Source organism: Miscanthus floridulus, chromosome 10 (genome assembly GCF_019320115.1).
Source record: "Miscanthus floridulus cultivar M001 chromosome 10, ASM1932011v1, whole genome shotgun sequence".
NCBI lineage: Eukaryota > Viridiplantae > Streptophyta > Magnoliopsida > Poales > Poaceae > Miscanthus > Miscanthus floridulus.
In genome coordinates, this window is record NC_089589.1 from 142544719 (window position 1) to 142563362 (window position 18644).

At 44.9% G+C, this 18644-nt stretch overlaps 1 protein-coding gene and 1 pseudogene across 3 annotated transcripts; both read left to right on the top strand.

Annotated features, from left to right (window-relative positions):
* The first annotated feature begins 2892 nt into the window (after positions 1 to 2892).
* LOC136487393 (uncharacterized) lies at positions 2893 to 7808 on the top strand (annotated as a pseudogene).
* Positions 7809 to 10405: 2597 nt separating this feature from the next.
* Positions 10406 to 18334, top strand: LOC136487394 (putative transcriptional regulator tpeD). 3 transcript variants are annotated; one of them, XM_066484554.1, is made up of 5 exons: positions 10628 to 10767; positions 11013 to 11835; positions 12094 to 13688; positions 13778 to 14916; positions 17907 to 18334. In XM_066484554.1, the coding sequence occupies exons 3-4, from the start codon at positions 12118 to 12120 to the stop codon at positions 14391 to 14393; spliced, it is 2187 nt and encodes a 728-aa protein (XP_066340651.1). In that variant the 5' UTR covers positions 10628 to 10767; positions 11013 to 11835; positions 12094 to 12117; the 3' UTR covers positions 14394 to 14916; positions 17907 to 18334. The 3 variants fall into 3 exon arrangements, with proteins under 3 accessions (XP_066340653.1, XP_066340651.1, XP_066340652.1); XM_066484556.1 differs by lacking the exon at positions 11013 to 11835 and having other exon boundaries at positions 10406 to 10767; positions 13288 to 13688; XM_066484555.1 differs by lacking the exon at positions 11013 to 11835 and having other exon boundaries at positions 10699 to 10767; positions 12099 to 13688.
* The last annotated feature ends 310 nt before the right edge of the window (positions 18335 to 18644 follow it).

Genomic DNA, 18644 nt, shown 5'->3' on the forward strand with positions numbered 1-18644 from the left:
GATCACCTTTATTGGACCTTCATAGCTTAGTAACCAATTGCCAAACTTATTGTTCTTCGTCTCTGGCAGTAGAAGAATAGTTTTCCACACTAAATCCCCAACCCAGAAGGATTTGTTGTTTGGCTCATTGTAGGGACCAATAAAGCTACTCCATGGCAGCCAAGGGCCTTCGACCAATGAGTACGCACAACGACAACACCGACCCTGCTCCCACAATAGTTCACTTGTTAGGCAAAGCGCCTTCCCACAATCTATGTTGTGTAACGCAAACCGCTTCCCTGATGCTTTTGGAAAGTGATATCTTTTGCTCCAAAAACAAGCACATGGTGAACGTCATCTACTTTTCCCCCTTGGGTCTGCTCCGTCTACCCATGGCGCAATGTAATTGCCAAATTTTTAATTGGAATGTAACCGTGTGTTTGGTAGCGAGGACGGGATCATCCCAAGTGAGATATCCCACCTAGCCCGTGTTTGGTTGGGAGTCACTCAGGGGTAGAGTCACCTCAGATGGGAATATTCGCTGAAGGTCCAGGGCAACCCCACCCCCAAAGTTTTGACGGACGGGAGCCGTCCCACCTAGGACGCCGGCTCATGCACGACGCAGGGGAGAAGGGAGAGTAGAGAGGATGGCCAGCGCGGGTTCCACCACCGGCCCCGACGAGCTGCGGCCGGCCTCGTTGCGCGCTGGGGCAACTCCAGTGGGCGAGCGACTTCCAACAGGCGGGCGAGCGACTCGTGGCGGCAGGGCGGGCAGACGGGGGTGAGCAGGGGCGGGCGGGCGCAGGGCGGGGCGAACGAGCAGGGGCGGGCGGGGCCCACTCCGGCGGATGGGGGCAGGGCGGCTGACTCCGGCTGGCGAGCGGGGCGGGCGAGCGAGCAGGGGCGGGTGGGCTGACTTCGGCAGATGGGGGCAGGGCGGCCGACTCTGGCTGGCGAGCAGGCAGGCGGGTGGGCGAGCAGGGGTGGGCGGAATTTCTGAAGCCGTGATCAGTGCGGAAATTTTGATCTGGGGACAAAGAAACAAACAAAAGAAAAACAAACCTGACAAATGGACGACCCCACCTGCCAGTGGGTGATCCTGCTTTTGCTGTCCTCGGACCAAACATAAAATGGGTTGGTTCCATCCCTCTTCAACGAAACAGAAAATAGAGTCGTTCCGTCCTAGAAATCAGAGACGGGATCATTCCACCCCGCCTTGACTCCCAACCAAACGCTACCTAAGAGGTCTAAATGAAGGTGCTAGTCACGACTCCATGAGCATGCTGGTCCACAAGACTAATAGCACTATCATCTGCCTATAGGAGACTAAAGACCTATTTGGTACATCTTAGCTTCACGGTTTTTTTAGTTTCAGTTCCACAAAATAGCTTGATCGGTGAAGCTAAATCTGTTTTCATAAACATTTGGTAAAACACCTTCTCAGGTAGATAGCTGAGAGAAAGATATGAGAAGCTAATATTTTCAGCTTCACATAGCTTCACCTAGAGATACGTGCATATAAGAGGAGCTGAAAAATAGCTTTTAGGGAGAAAGTTGTTTTATCAGTTTTATAGAAGAGTTGAAAAAACAGTTTTTTATGAAGAAGCTGTTTTATCTAGACCCGTTTGATAAAAAAAAAGCTGAAAACAGTTTGACAGTAGAAAGTGTACCAAACACACCCTAACCATAAGCTACTCCCTGTATCCCAAACTATAAGACGTTTGATTTTCTTGACACTAAGTTTGACCACTCTTCTCATTCAAAAATTTGTGCAAAATATTATTTCTTTTGTCGTGGCTTGCTTTATTAATAAAAGTTCTTCGAGAATTGCCCTGTTCGTTTGGCTTATAAGCCGTACTTTTTCAGTCAACGAACAGTATTTTTCTCTCACAATAAATCAGCCAACAGTACTTTCAGTCATGACTTATTAGCCAAGCGAACAAGGCAAATAATTTAAATTTGACTATATTTGTATAAATTTTTTGAATCAGACAAGTGATCAAACTTAGGTTAAAAAAATCAAACGTCTTGTAATTTCGGACGGAGGTAATACAAATCATCGACCAGGCGGTAACTGGACCACAAAGTGACGTGTTGAAAAGTAGACACGGTTTGAGTTTTTTTTTTTGAAACAGTAGACACGGTTTGAGTTCGCGTCACGCGCTGACAGCTTTTTGCCCTCCTGTTTGTTAGCACTTGTGGTTATAAGCTACATTTAGGCCTTGTTTAGATTGGGGTTAGAAATCAGTATTTGATATTGTAGTATTTTCGTTTGTATTTGATAATTATTATCTAATCATGATCTAACTAGGCTTAAGAGATTCGTCTCGTAAATTACAATTAAACTATGTAGTTAGTTATTTTTTTATCTACATTTAATACTGTTAAAAATTTGATACGATAAAAAAAAAAGTAAAAAAACTTGCAATTTAAACGAGGCCTTATTTATTTATCGACCAACCACGACACCTATCTCGTCAAGGCGGACTCATTTGGTTGGCCGTTGCCCCAATCAACTGAGGTCACATCATCCCTAGAGAGAAACGCCGGTCTGGCATCGGCAACCAGTTCTCGTCGTTCGTCCACAGATCTCTCCAACTCCAAGCTGCCAGTGGCGGACCTGCACGCCCGCACTGCTGCAGGCTACAGGCTGCTCGCCTGCTCCAGAGTGGCGCTGAGCCGGGGGCAGCAGGGCGGGCCGGCGGGGGCGGGGGCGGCGTCCGGCTGTCGGCTGGCGACGGAGGAGCGCAGGCCGCAAGAGATCGAGCAGGGCGGCGTCGGCGGTCGGCGGGGCCGTGCAGGCAGCACCGGAGGCCGGAGTGGGGGCCGCGCCGCGGCGGTCTGGCGGAGCGGAGCGAAGGCGCGGCAGGCCGGCAGCTGCGAGCGGTGGTGACGAGCTGACGGCGCGACCTAGAGGGCGAGAAGGGCAGCGGCGCGACTCTGAAACTTACGACTCGCGAGCAACGCAGAGAGGAGCGCGTCGGGCGAGAGACAACGATCGGTGCTTGCTGGGCTGTCGGGCCAAATTCACAGGGGGTATTTCTGGGCTCTACTTGGGCCACGACTAGGGCCATAGCCCTAGTGGCCCTAGGCCTGGGCCCGCCCCTGCAAAGCAGCTACCTACTGAGGATCCAGGTATGAAACGATTACCTTGCACTATAAGCATAGTTTCAGCTTTCATGGACGCCTACATGATTGACTCAATGAAATATGATGGGGGTGCGTGCAGTTTTCCACTGATTTCACTAGTAGTAGTAGTAGTAGTAGGTTTGGATGATCATATATATTGCATACAAATGATGATTAATTAGGAGAGATCGAGTTGGCGGTATCAACCTAAACCTGCATGTTGTGATCTAATTAATCTCGGGGATCAAGTTTGTTTATCATATACGAATATTTCCTTAATTTGTGGATTTATGATGTGCACAAAGCTCATTACACGCTTTTGTCTGTGTGTTGTGTGTGTGTTTAATTTATCTCTATATGTTTCTGAGTCAGTTTGGGAAACAGCTTGGTCTTGCAGGCCGTGCACAGCAATTCAGAAAGACTAGTGATCGAGCCAATATAATGGCGGGTCCTGGATCTGTGGTATCCTCCTTATTCATCATGATGAATAAGAAAACATACATCTTGCTTCGCATTGAGTTCCTGGTGGTGACGGTCACATTTCTGTTCCTTGCTATGTCCATCATGGACATCTTCCGTCGCCGCTTTCACAGCCCGATTATCATGTCCATCTTTAACATCCTGGACACTGTGTCTGACTCCATAGTGGTATACATCCTTGGAGCCATGAAAACAGCAAGGATAAAGAATCAGTTATTCCCAGTGTGGGCTATTGTTCTTGTCAATTTCCGCAACAGCATCGATTTCATCTCTGGGTATGGTGTTCCTGACAGACGTGGTCGACGGTTCACTGAGTGGAGAATTGTAATCAAGCTCTTGGGAGTAGGATTCCTGAACGGATCCAGCGATTCCAAGTTTTTGCTCCCTCTCTGGTCCCTCTGGAGCGTGCAGGTACTGAGGAGCTTCTACAGATTCCAGACACATAATCTAGCGGTTCAGTCCATGTGGCATGGCCACAGTTCAAGCCTCATTTCAGAGTACATGCGAACTGATCGTGAACCTGGCAACTTTAGAGATGCAGACTGTGACCCGCAGACAATGCAAGGATACAAATACCTGGTCTATGGAGAAACAAAGCGAAGTGTCACGCTGAAGAAGCCTCAGTATGTTCTCCGTATAGACCCTTGCAAGCAGCAACGGAGGAGAAGAAGAAACACAAGCATAGATACACTCACCACACTGGACAAAATCTGGCAGTCTGATGGCCACCTTCTGCAACGCCACAACGACAGTAGTAGTCAGGGTGACGACTTGAAGGATCTCTCCCTTGCCTTTGCGTTGTACAGGTTGCTCCGGTGCAAGCTTGAAGATGTGACGCTGCACGAGGACGCTATTCGCGTTAACCAAAAGCTGATCAGAGCAAGAATTGCTGAGGAGGAGAATGACATGCGCACCTTTAGGGTCATGGAACTTCAGCTTGCTTTCCTCAATGATTACTTCAACACCCGCTACCCGATGGTGTTCTGGTGTGGTCTCCCTTCACTTTTCATCAGCCTCGCGCTGTCTGTGGTGACCTTTGCTGTGGTATGCTGGCTTTCTGTGGACATCCGCAGGGTGATTAAACCCCCAGAGGGTGATACCACCCACCATGTGCATGGATTCAACGTCGACGTCAGTATCACTTGGGCATTCATGTTTTTCATGATGTTCAAGGAGATATGGGAGATAGTTAACTACTTGCTATCGGACTGGACAAGATTACTCCTCACATGCTTATACCAACGGTGCAAGAGTAAATGTGTGAGAAATAGGTTTGCAGAGGGAATAATACTATCCTTCTTCAAATCTAAAATTATTAACGAACGGTGGCATGGTGTCATTGACCAGTATGTCTTCTTGCAGTCGTACGATGGCAAACCAAGATTTTGGAATCTGCTGCACACTCTAACAGTCGGAATGGTGGAAAAAAAGGATGAAGGGGTAGAGCTAGGTGAGGCCATCAGTATTCCAGATTGCCTGAAGCCTGTTATTCTGGACAAGCTTCGCTCTCTGCACCTTACGAAGGCTTACCTCGCCAAGACGATTAAGTCACTGCCAGAGAAAGGACAGAGGGAGAAATACAGATGGGCCTGCTTTGAACTGCCAACATCCTCTCACATCATTCTGGTATGGCACATCGCCACCAGCCTTTGTGAGATAGAGCTGGCTAAAGGCAATGGCGTCGATCTAACAAAACCTGGGTTCCTTTGCAATCTCTTGTCATGCTTCACTACGTGCTGCTCCTCCAAATCATATCTTATGGATGAAAACAAATTAAGTGGTAAACTTCAGGAAAGCTACATCATTGCAAATAGCCTGTCGCGGGTACTGTGCATATCTGCTTGTTTCAAAGCCTGAAATGATCCCTGACAGCTTCCTCGTGCCCAAGATAGTACTCCAAGAAACCATTAAGTATGCTCGTGATCAATTACTGAAAGACCATGACTCGCTACAGAGCAAATATGACAAATTAATAGAACAAGCACAGAATGCTGACAAAGTAATGGAAAGGGAGAATATTCTGCAACAAGGTGCCATTCTGGGAAACCAGCTCATCAGTTCCGAGAGTGAAGAAGACCGTTGGGTGATCCTGTCCGAGGTATGGGCAGAATTACTAGTACACCTTGCCCCTAGTTGGAATGCAGCAGCACACAAGAAGTCCCTCGAGTCAGGAGGCGAGTTCATTACCCACATCTGGGCATTGCTATGGCATTGTGGGATTGAGAAGAGCAAACTGTGGCCAGTGGAAGATGTTCCTGATGAGAACAATGCCCCTGGAGCACGAACAGCTCTGGACGACAATACTGAAAGTGGCAGTGATCAGACTAAGCAAGAGATGCAGCAAGCTGATGCAAAAATAGGGATAAAAGAGGAAGCAGACACATCTAGATCAGATTTGATGCAGGGATCTGCAGGTGCACAGGTGCAGAATGGTAAGGTGGAGAATGGAGTCCATGGAAAGGATGGGATTAATGTGGAATGTGCAGATGTGGATGGCACATGGATAGATCATCAGACTGAAGAACACAGTGATCAGGAGGACACGGAAGAACAAAAACAAATGGTGGTGGTGGATCGAAACACGCATGCAGAAGATGCAGGTGAAGGGGTAGCCAGCGTGCAGAGTGAGAACATTGTAACAGGCAGAGCCATACCCTTGCCTCATCAGAGCGTGGTTAGAGGGATGAAGAATCTCGGGAACACGTGCTACTTCAACGCAGTTCTGCAGAGCCTCCTTGCACTTGGTAACATGCGTGTGAGCATGTTAGAACCAGATGCTCTGCCTCTGAAAGGTTCACTTGGCCAAGAACTGAAGAACCTCTTCATGGAGACAACCTATGGCAACAATGATGCCAGCATCCCGCTGGTGCCAGAGAACCTCTTCAATATTATGTGCTCACGCAATTCAAAATTCCAACGCGGCGTGACGGAAGACAGCAATATCATGCTCATCTCTTTGCTTGATGGTTTGAATGATGAGGAACCAGGCATGGTCGAGTCCCTCTTCTATGGCCAGGTTGGTAAAAATCTACGTTGCAAAGCATGTGGGCACGCCACATATAAGGACGGAGAGAAGCTTGATCTCAGTTTGGCGATACCGTCAAAGAAACCAGTATCAGTTGAGGACTGCTTGGACTTCAATGCCCAGGAGAATATCCGGGGTTGGCGCTGTACAGACTGTTTTTCTGCTGCTGGAAATGCCTCTACGAACCAAACTGAGCAGTCAGACAGTGGAACACACCTAAAGGCGCAACCCAGCTATCCACCTGATGAGAAACAAATAAGTGTACCAGACAACAATGAAGATGAACATCAAGTGGAACAAACCCAGAAAGTGGAAAAGAAGATATGCAGTCAAATAACCAAGGCACCACCTGTACTAATTATTCAGCTGAAGAGATTTAACTATGATCCACGTGCACCACATGATAAGACCCAGAAGTTGGGGGAACCTGTGATCTTTGAGGAGACACTGGATATAACGAAGTTCATGCACCCCTGGTATGGACACGTTTATTCAGTTCAATATGACTCTCTTTTCTAATAACATTTAGTACTATTTAAACAATTTTCATATGAATCTGAAAGAAGTTCCTTTCTAACTTCATTTATAAATTTTGTATCTTTCGTAATTGTCATTTCCTCATCTTCAGGCATACAGAAAATGAAGACTACAAATATCATCTTGTTGCTGTCATTGTACACGAGGGACAAACATTGGATGGAGGACACTATATTACCTTTCTGAGAGCGAGCAGGATTGGGTATCAGCAGCCGGTGAGTGGTGCTGCTAGCACATGGTTCTATGTAAGTGATGAGCACGTCCGAGATGCCTCTCTAGAGGAGGTGCTTGGGTCTCAGGCCTACATTCTTTTCTATGAAAGACTAAAACAGCCAAATGTTAATACAAGTCTGGAGACACACAGCTCATCGATCACTCATCAGCGGAACAGTAAGCAATGATGGAGAGACAAGGAACCAATTTTCCATTGGGAACGCCAGAAGCACGGCAACCACACTGATTCTGTACATGCTACTAGCATAGATTCATCTTTCCTATTCCTTCGGCCATCAGGTTTTTTATGGGAATTTAGTGTTTCTGCCCTGCTTTACAATGCAATACTCTATTTTTCTAATCAATTTAAAAAAAAATCTAAATAAATTCAAATAAATAAATTCAAAACTTGAAAGTAGCAGATCTCATTTAGCGCTATAACTTTCACATAAAAAGCATCTTTATCCGTTGTATACCAGAAAGATATGACTTTTTCTAAGGCAACAAGCCCTGGTATGCGATTAATATGCTGCTGAAACTTTATATTATTCTTTTTACCATCTTAATGACCTTAAATAACAAAATTTAAACCTATGAATATATAGATCTCATCGAGAGCTATAATTTTATAAAGTATCTTTATCCGACCGCATACAAGAAAGATATAATTTTTCTAAAGTGATAAGTTGAAAGCCCTAATTTGGTTTTGGCTAATTGATGAAACCTATTGGACTAACCATATGTCTAAGTGTGTAGATAAGTTAGGGTGGTTCAATCCAAGTAGTGGAGCTAGCTGGCAACCATGGAAAAAGATGGTGATGGCCACATCTTGATGGTGATCAAGCGCTCCGACTTAAAAAGGAAGAAAGAGAAAAACAAAACCCTATGGAGCTCAAGACAAAGGTATAAATAGGGGTTTTGTTTTGGTGATCAAGACACTATAGAGAGTGTGATCACATTTAGGATAGATGAACATACTATTAAGAGAGGAGCTTATTTGGACAACTCGGTCATCTAGTGCCACTAGGTGTTGTATACTATGCATTGCATATAGACCTAGTACACAACGAAAAATCCTTTGAAAATGATTGTAAAAATACTAACTCACGTGCACTTGTTGGTGGAACACTTGAGGAGTCAGCCCATTTGCAAAGCAGAAGAAAGTGGCGAAGTTGCGCTCTTAGTGCTGCCAACTGGGTGGCACCGGACAAGGTGTTAGGCACACCGGACTGGCTGTCCGGTGTGGCCTGGACCTGTCCCGACCGGCTGTATGCGTAATTAAGTTTTGGCCTGGCACCGCCGCGTTCGGTGTACACCGAACAGGGCACCCGACTGCCTGTCCGGTGCTACCGCCGTATTTTTCCAGAGAGCGTCGATCTTCGGGACTCAGTGAAATTGGTCACTGGACAGGGTGTCCGGTGCACCGCCCTATTTTTCCCGAGAGTTGCTAACATGGAAATAATTCGTCTTCAACCACCGGACGGAGTGTCCGGTGCTCTCTGACAGCCAACGGCTAGTTGGACGTTGAAATTCGACAGTTAGGTGCATCGGACCGACCGGCTGTCCGGTTCTCCCATAGAAAGCTGCTGTTTGAGTAACGGTTGGGTGGCTTGCTTGGGGCTATAAATATGTGGTGTAGCCGGTCTTGGCCACTCTCTTGGACCCCCCAAACAGCTGAGCAAACCTTGTGAGCACAAAAGCATATACTCCACTCACTTGCACACTTGATTTCTATATTTAGGTGAGATTGGAGAGCCTCTAGTGCATTGCATCGAGTTCTTTCATCTTGTGGCACTAGTTGGGCGGATTAAGCTGAGCTAGCTCTTGTTATTCTTGGTGATTACCGTCACCTAGCCGGCCTGGAGCTTGGAGGATCGTTGAGCGGGATTGGTGATTGTTTCCAGCCTCTGATCGATTGGTTGTGAGGGGTTCTTGTGCTTTCTCTGGTGGAACACCAAAAGCAACTCTAGTGGATTGTTCGTGATATTGAGCATCCTCATCTTGTGTTGGTTGTGCGGCACCCTTTGTGGGTTAGGCGTGTGATGCCTATTAACGCGTGAACCTCCAAGTTGAGTGATCATCACAATGGGGACTAGCTTGCCAGCAAGCAAGTAAACATCAGGAGAAAAATCTTGTGTCACTTGTCTCTTGGGATTCATTTGGTATTCATATTGATTGACACATCACTTGCCCCGCTCGGTATAATCACTCCTACCCCCTCTTGTATTTACTTTAGTAGTATACTTGTGTAGGTTTAGTTGTGGAGCTCTAGTTGTAGCTAGTGGTAATTAGTTCTCTTGCAAGCTAGCTTACTAGTTGTAAAGTAGTGACATAGCTTTTGCTTGACATAGAGATCATAATTCACTAGCATATTGGTAGGTGACTTGCAATCCTCGTAGAGCTAGAGAAAAACTCGCTTTGTGCCATTTAGTTGTCTAACTATTTTGCTCTAGTGTTTTTGTAGAATTTTTTAATAGCCTATTCAACCCCCTCTAGCCATATTAGGACATTTCACAAGTTTGGTACACGATTAATATATTGTTGAATTTTAATAATATTTTTTGAGCATCTTAACAATCTTAAATGAAAAAACTCAAAACTTGAAAGTTACAGGTCTCGTTGAGGCTATAATTTTCCTATACAAATCATCTACATCTGAGTTCATATAAAAAATATATGATTTTTCTAAGATCGAGTCTTGCCGCTGACATGTGGATCCTATCTGCCATATTAGTGTAAACGCCGAGTCAGCATGCCACGTCAGCTTTCGGGTTGAGTAAACACACGTTTGGATCTCGATGGGACCCAAACTAATTTTAGGGATCTAAAACTACATTTTAAGACCTTAGAGGCTATATGACACGTGCAGACAACTTTAAGGTTCTCTAATGAATTTGACTTTTTGGTAAATTCCTTGATTTATCAATTTTTTTTGAATTATTGGAGATGCTCTGAAAACAAAGAAATAAACAAAACGCCTGAAGCACTTTGGATATGAAGAAACCAGTCTGCAGGGCGCCAGGGCCCCGTAGAGCCCAACAAAAGAGAACGAACTAACCCTTACCACCTCCCAGGCCCAAGCCTAGACCCATCACCCATCTAATTTTTTTCCAATCCAAGGGACTTCCCAAACCATAGCCAGCATTCACAACGCCTCCCGCCGCCGGCGCCGGCGCCCGGCGGCGATTCCCGAGATGGCCTTCGCTGGCAGTGCCGACGACTCGGCGGAAGATTATTCCGCGGCGGCCACCGTGGTGCGCTTCGACCCGCCGCTCCCTCTCCTCCGCGCGCCCGTCCCCTCCCCGGCCTCCGGCGACGGCCCCGTCGTCCTCGCCTTCCGCGACGCCGCCAGCTGGCGAGCCGCCTGGGAGGTCGCCGAGGCCAGCCTCGTCTCCCAGTGCGAGGTAATCTGCCCTGGCCCCTGACTACCCCGTCTCCCCTCCTCGGTCGTATCTGTGTTGGCAAAGCAACGAACTTTGATGCGTGAAGCTATGCGAGGTCATGATTAGTCTAAAAATTGCAGCATTGCGAGTAGGATGCAAATAGATTTAGCGTGTAGCTTACATTGTTCAGTTGTCTGGAGCGTGTCGATGGAGCTATTAAAGCTGGAAACCTTTGCCTGTCAACTGATCATGTCTCCTTATTGCAGCTGGCCGAGGTGCCTGGCGCTAGTCATGCGACGCAGTAAGTTTAGCAGCTGCAAATATCAAAGAGGGCAAACCAGCTCCTGGCTACTGGAGTTCAGTGGTTAGGGTTGACAATGGCACATAATCATTGGACTATGTCTCGCTTATGGTTTTTACTTTGCGATGATACGCTCTTTGAGGAATGCAGAATGCTAGTTATGGAATCCTATGTTACACGGATACTTCACTGAAGACGCGTATCGCGTATCCGATACGTATCGGACACGGATACGTGTCCGATACGCCTAGGATACGTATCCTCCGAGTATCCGATTTTGTGTTATTTTTGTTAAAATCGGATACGCCAACGGACACGTATCCTTCGTCCGGATACGGCCCAGCCCATTAGAAGCCCACGGAGGCAGCCTCAATCCCGCACGCCCGCAGTCGTACTCAGTCCTATTCCCGCAGTCCCGCACGGAGACCTCACGGCTGCGCCCGCGCGTCGCGCCGCAACCCCGCTCGCCGGCCGCCAGCCACCGGCGACGAGCGTCCGCCTCCGCCTCCGCTCGCCGGCGTCCCTACTCGTCGGCCGCCAGCCAAATCCTCCTCATCCTCCTCCCTCTCGTCCCCATCCACGGCCGCCGAGCGGACGGACAGACGGACAGAGATCCGCGCGCGCCTCCGGCTCTGCTGCGGAGCGACGGACGGACGGAGATCCGCGCGCGCTTCCGGCTCTGCTGCGGAGCGGACGGACGGTGATCCGCGCGCGCCTCCGGCTCTGCTGCGGAGCAGAGGGACGGAGATCCGAGCGGCTCTGCTGCGTCGTCGCTACGCCGGCTCAAGGTCAGTTCACTCTCCTCAATCCTCCCCCACCGCGGCCCGGGTCTCCCGCGGTCCAACGACCCACCGCCGTGTTAGGCTCAAGGTCTTGTTGATTTGCTTGTATGCAGATGCAGTATTAGTCTATAGTCTGTACTCCTGTTAGGCTGTTACTCTGTTAGTGAAATTGCTAGTGTATGTAGTTCGTATTGATGAAGTCATGAAGTTAGTCTTATACTCTTATTGATGAAGTGTAGTTCGTGTTGCTTTGCTTGTATGCAGTATAGACTAGAGAGTAGAGAGTAGATGGCGTCTCCAAATATGAGCAGTGCTAGTGTAGGATCTGCAGCCACAAACACAACTGACATCAAGGCTCCACTTTGGGATCATGTAACCATTCTGGAGAAGCCTAGAACTGGTGGAGGAAATGCTATGTGGCGCTGCAAGTACTGTCCAATGCAAAAACTGAGTAGTTACACTAGAGTTGAAGCTCATTTGCTGCAGAAGGGAGGAAAGGGAATAGGTAAATGTCCTAATGTTACATATGAAATGCTTAGTGAAATGAGGAAGGAAATTGAAAGGTGCAAGAATCTGGTGGAAAGATCCAAGTCAAGAACTGTTTCTTTGCCTATTGCTCCTTCCTCAAGCAATACTGCTGACAACAGCAAGAGGAACAAGAGGGGGCCTGTTTCTGCATTGGAAAAAGCTTGGGCATTGGAAGACCGTAAGCACTTGGATGCTTTAATTAGTAGAGCAATTTATTCTGGAGGGGTATCTTTTAATTTTCTGAGAAATCCATATCTTCGAGAAGCCTTTACCTTTGCTTGCAGCTGCAACATGCAAGGCTATGTGATTCCTGGTTACAACAGAGTTAGGGAGGGGCTTCTGAAGCAAGAAAGGAGGCACATAGAGACTTTGTTGGAGAGCACAAAGAGCACATGGGCAGAGAAGGGAGTCACAATCTGCTCTGATGGTTGGTCAGATCCTCAGAGGCGACCAATCATCAATTTTGTTGCTGTTTCTGACAAGGCACCTATGTTCTTGAGGGCTGATAATTGTGAAGGTCAGTACAAATCAAAAGAATACATTGCTGAGAAGTTGAAGGGTATAATTGAAGAAGTAGGTCGACATAATGTAGTACAAATCATTACAGACAATGCTGCAAATTGCAAAGGTGCTGGTCTCATAATAGAATCTGAGTATGATAACATATTTTGGACACCATGTGTTGTGCATACCCTCAATCTTGCGCTGAAAAGTATATGTGAACCTAAAATAGGAAACAACCCCTCTGATGAAGAATTATTTGCTTGGGGGGAACTTGAATTTATGTATGATGTTAAAACTGAGGCTGCTATGATAAAGAATTTCATAATGAATCATGGCATGCGGCTTTCAATGTTCAATGAGTTCAGCCCTTTGAAGTTACTTTCTATTGCTGAAACAAGATTTGCCTCTGTTGTATGTATGTTGAAGCGGTTTGTTGAGGTAAAAACAGCCCTCCAACAAATGGTGATTAGTGACAAATGGAGTGTGTACAGAGAAGTCAGAGATGATTCTCCAACTCCAACAGCCCAAATTGTCAAGGACTTGATACTTAGTGATGTATGGTGGGACAAGGTGGACTACATTCTTAAGATTACTACTCCTATTTATGAAATTATTCGTATGACAGACACCGACACACCATGTCTTCATTTAGTTTATGAGATGTGGGATTCAATGATAGAGAAAGTGAAGAAAGTCATATATCGATATGAGGGCAAGCAAGAAGATGAGGAGTCAAGTCTGTACTCGGTTATTTATGACATATTGATTGCTAGGTGGACAAAAGGAAATAATCCACTTCATTGTTTAGCTCATTCACTTAATCCAAGGTACAAATTGCCATTCTGATTTTTTTCATTGACTTGAATGGTCAGTATAGATTTTTTTCATTCACTAAAATCATCATTGCCAATTGTAGATATTATAGCAAAAAGTGGATTGAAGAAGGTCCTGGCCGTGAACCACCCCACAAGGATAAAGAGGTATCAAAAATGAGGATGGTTTGCTTCAAGAAGTTCTTTCCCATGCCAGAAGAATTGGCTAAAGTAAAAGAAGAGTACTCAAGGTTCTCTAGTTGTTCAGAAGATTTTAATGATCCTGACTCAATCCATGATAGATGGGTTGTTTCCCCTATGACTTGGTGGACAAATCATGGACAATCTGCTCCCTTATTGATGTGTTTGGCCATGAAATTGCTTAGCCAGCCAGCCTCATCTTCTTGCTGTGAAAGAAACTGGAGCACCTATAGCTTTGTCCATAGTGTCAAGAGAAATGCCTTAACTCTAGAGCGTGCTGAAGATTTGGTCTTTGTGCACTCAAATCTGAGGCATCTGTCAAGAAGAACTGATGCATACAAGACAGGAGAGACAAGGATGTGGGATGTAGGAGGGGATTCTTTTGATTCACTTGGTGGTGTTGGCATTCTTGAAGTGGCTGATTTGTCCCTTGATGAACCTGAACTGCAAGCTGTGTCTTTTGGTCTGGATGAGCTGCCGGTTGATATTGTGGATGACAATGAAACAATTGAGGAATAGGAACTTGCTGCTGCATGAATTGCAAGCCTGAATGCCTTCTATTAATTTTCTAAATTTGAGACTACTATATTTGAGAGTTGATGAGACTGCAGACCTTCTGTGCTATAATAATAGTACTCTTAGAGTCTTAACTCTTAAGTGATTAATTGCAATGTTTTATTGTTATCAGTTATCACTTATCAATTTTAGAACTTGCTGGCTGCTGCTGCATGAACTTGCTGGCTGCTGCTGCATGAACTTGCTGGCTGCTGCATCAATTTCAGAGTTCAGAGTTCAGACAATAGGAACTTGCTGGCTGCTGCTGCATGAACTGCAAGGTGATGTACTGAACTACTACTGATTAGTGATTACTGAATACTTAAGTAGTCAAGTTTTAGTAATAAATTGATTGATAGTTGGTTACTTGGTTTTTTTGTGCAAATTCTGGACTTGGAGTCTTGGAGAACTCGAGAATGGACAATTGAAGAATGTAGATGCTTCCGGAGTTCTGGTCTTTGCTTTGGCTGGTAATTGCTATTGCAAGGTAATTTACTACTTTCACTCTTTCACAATTTTAATATGCGCTGTTATCTATATTTATTAAAAAACAGTAAAACGTATCCGCGTATCGGGTTTCTTAGAAAATTGCCGTATCCGCGTATCCGTATCCTTCCGATACCGATACGCGTATCCGTATCCGTGCAACTTTAATGGAATCAGTAAAAAAAGGCCAGTTGAGAACTTAAGCTTATTCAGATAGGCTGGTATTCATCCTCTCATGCCCCATTTGTGTTTATCTTTCAATATTGCATTTATATTTGTTTTCTTTCAAAATGTGGTTTCCAGTTTGTCCCAGTTGACAGAGAACAAACAACCTCCTGGCATCTGGAGTTCAGTGGTCAGGGTGGACCGTGCTATATAACATTGGGCTATGTTTCACTTGTGGTTTGTTTGTGATGCTTTCTTTGTGGAATGCCGGTTATGGAGTCAGTAAACCTAGACCACTCGAGTGCTTTAGCTTATTCAGGTGTCAGGTTTTTCATCCCTCCATGCCCCATTTGTATTTGCTTTCTTTCAATGTAGTTTTTACTTTATCCCAGCTGTCTTAACTATCATGCTTTTACATGCTGAGCCAAACCACAATCAATTTTGTCTGACAATGATTAGTTGTTGGCTGATTAACTGGATGCTAGTGCTCTGTCTTTTGGGAAAACAGCCTCCCCTACAATTTTTTCCACAACCTTAACTATAATACACTATAAATGGTTCTACTCACAAAAAAAATTATAACTTTTAATAATCAACTGAGTTATGTTTTCTCTTATTCTTCAATGTAGCTTCCCAAGAATGTGCAACTTTTGTTCTCTTCTTCTAGTGAAAATCTTCTTTTACTTATGTTCTGTCTCAAATGCTATTGATCATTGATTTTGTCACTGAGACAGAGCCTCCATCCCTTCTATTTTTTTTCTCTTGTTCTCTCCTACCTTTTCCTACCTAAAGTGCAAAGAGTTTGATTTACCATTGCAGCCGGCCAAGTTGGCTGGCTCAAGTGTGCCAGTCAGTAAGTATAGCAGCTGCATACATTAAAGAGAGCAAACCAGCTCATGGCTACTTAACTTTAGTTGTTGTGGTTGACACTGCTCCACAGTACATGTCAAATCCACTTCTTGTATCGTTATCTGCATCTAATATTATTTATTAGTATCAAGGCTGAAACAGGGTGTGATTGACAAGTGGCAAGCACAGTTCACACTAAGAACATATTGTATAGGATTTAGTGATCCTTCTCTATGATATTAGACATCAAAGAGGGCAAACTAGATCCTGGCTACTGGAGTTGAGTGGTTGGGGTTGACAATGTCCCATTCTTACTTTGTGATCATGCGTTCTTTCTGGAATGCCGGTTATGGAATCAGTAAAAGAAGGCTAGTTGGGGACTTGAGCTTTTTTGTCCTTCCATTCCCCATTTCTGTTTGTTTTCGTTCATTGTGAAATTTGTGTTTCTCTTTCAATGTGGTTTTCAGTTTATCCCAGATTTCCAGTCGACAAAGAGAGCAAACCATCTCCTGGCATCTGGAGTTCAGTGGTTGGGGTTGAAGTTCTCCATAACATCAGGCTATGTTTCACCTTTGTTTTTTAAGTTTTGATGCTTTCTTTGTGGAATGCCAGTTATGGAGTCAGTAAATATAGATCAGTTGAATGGTTGAGCTTATTCTAACGGATTTTCGTCCTTTCATGCCCCCAATTGTTTTTGTTTTCTCTCAATGTAGTTTTCTGTTTATCCCATGTCTCAGCTATGATGCTTTTACACACTGTGCCAAATCACAATCTATTCTTATCTGACAGTGATTAGTTGGCTTATTAGTCAAACGCCTGTGCCCTGTCTTCTGCGAAAACAGCCTCCCTTGCGATTATTTAGACAACATTAGCTAGAATCTAATATGCATACTTTTACGCACAAAAAAAATTGTTTTTTTTATGAGATGGGCTATGTTTTCTATTATTATTCAGTATATCTTCTCAATTATTTTCTTAAGTAAAAACCTATGTTCACATCTGTTTTGTCTGAAATGCTATTCATCATTAGTTTCACCACTAAGGCAGAGGAGTTTATTTTCATTCCCCCCCCCCCCCCCCCCCCCCCCCTTGTTATCTCCTACCTGGAGTGCGAGGGATTTATTTATTTGTCATTGCAGCTGGCCGAGTTGCCTGGCTCAAGTTCTGCCAGTCAGTAAGTAAAACAGCTGCATACATTAAAGAGGGCAAACCAGCTCGTGGCTACTTAGCTTTAGTTGTTGTGGTTGACAACTGCTCCACAGTACACATGGCAAACCCGCTTCTCGTATTGATAGTCATCTGATATAACATCAAGGCTAAACCAAGAATTTGTCATTGACATGGGAAACATAATTGCAGTTACAACTCATTGTATGTTCTCTTAATATAATGATTATAATGATACGTAGCTCTCCTGCGTGTTCTAGAAAAAGAACACGTACGGGATTTAGCTATCTTCTGTATGATATCAGCCTTTATTAAAAAAATGATCATGTTACCTAGTTTTTTTGTCAAATTTGATGTGGCCTTATGAAGAGCAGCGAGGAAAGTTTGTCAAATTTCATGGCTTACTGTTGCTTTTTCTAAGAGATATGCATGTCAATAAATGATCTCAGAAGTAAATTCAATTTCTCCCAAATCTAGTTATGCTGCCTTGGAAGATGGCATATCGGACATGTCCGATATTCACACCGAACTGGTCTGGTTTGAACTGTGATTTCGGTTTTTTCGCTGGTTCTTGTTCGATTTGCTTCTGCATCTTTCCAGCTCCTTTCCAAAGATTAGACTGTATTTCCTGTTATGTTACTTCCTGCAGACCTGAAATATTGAGCTTGCCATATTTCATTTGCATTGCATATACCATTCACAATTGACACATGCATTTGTGTAGTGTACTTAGTACTAGATTCTGTTTCATAAGAGTTCCTTTGTCCCCCTCAAAATGAAATAACAAGATGCTGATACACATCTTTGCAGGCTGGTGCACGGTCAGGGTGCTCAATCAGCGCATCATGCAAATGCAAGCCTCCCTGGTGGAAAGGCTTATTTGTTGCTGCCCCGACTGACTATGAAGAAAGAGAGATGTGAAGAGCGAGAAATGGCTGCTTGTCTTGAGGCAGCAAAGCAGGCTTGCATCAAGTTTGCAAAGGGAAAGTGCATTGGACCATTCCGAGATGCAAGGATCGCCTCTGACGGTCTCCTGGAAAATACAGACTTTGATGTCTCGGGCGCTGCTGCTGACAAATGTTCCTCAACGTCATCGTGTTCTCTGACCAGTCAGCAGTCATTTAGCCCTGATCCTGGTGTGTCAAACTACAGAGGAAGTGATGTGCTTGATAGCTTGTCATCAAATGAAAACAACAGTTCTGGATGATGACTGCCAAATGGCGTTATATTGGTCAAGACATTAGTGATGGAATTTGGAATCAGATGGAATAATCCAGGAACTGTCTCGAAAATCATGAAACTTGTCGAGTTGTCGCCATATCGTATGCGTATGCCGTGGAAAAAATCATGATTTTCGGAATTCGTTCGCATTTTATACAATTAAAAAACCACTCTCACGCAAGTTTCCGGCGTTGCCCCGTGAGCGAAATTTCAAGACAGTTCCTGGATTTAGTTTAAATTTACACTAAGAAACAAGGATAATTTTTTTTGAACGAATGTAATCCATTATTCGATGCACCTGCAGTTCAAACTTATATTTTTCGGAAA

Coding starts and splice junctions, on each gene's coding strand:
- LOC136487394 (XM_066484554.1), top strand. CDS start 12,118: ATGGCGTCTCCAAATATGAGCAGTGCTAGTGTAGGATCTGCAGCCACA. Junction 13,689..13,777: donor GCTCATTCACTTAATCCAAG/GTACAAATTGCC, acceptor TGCCAATTGTAG/ATATTATAGCAAAAAGTGGA.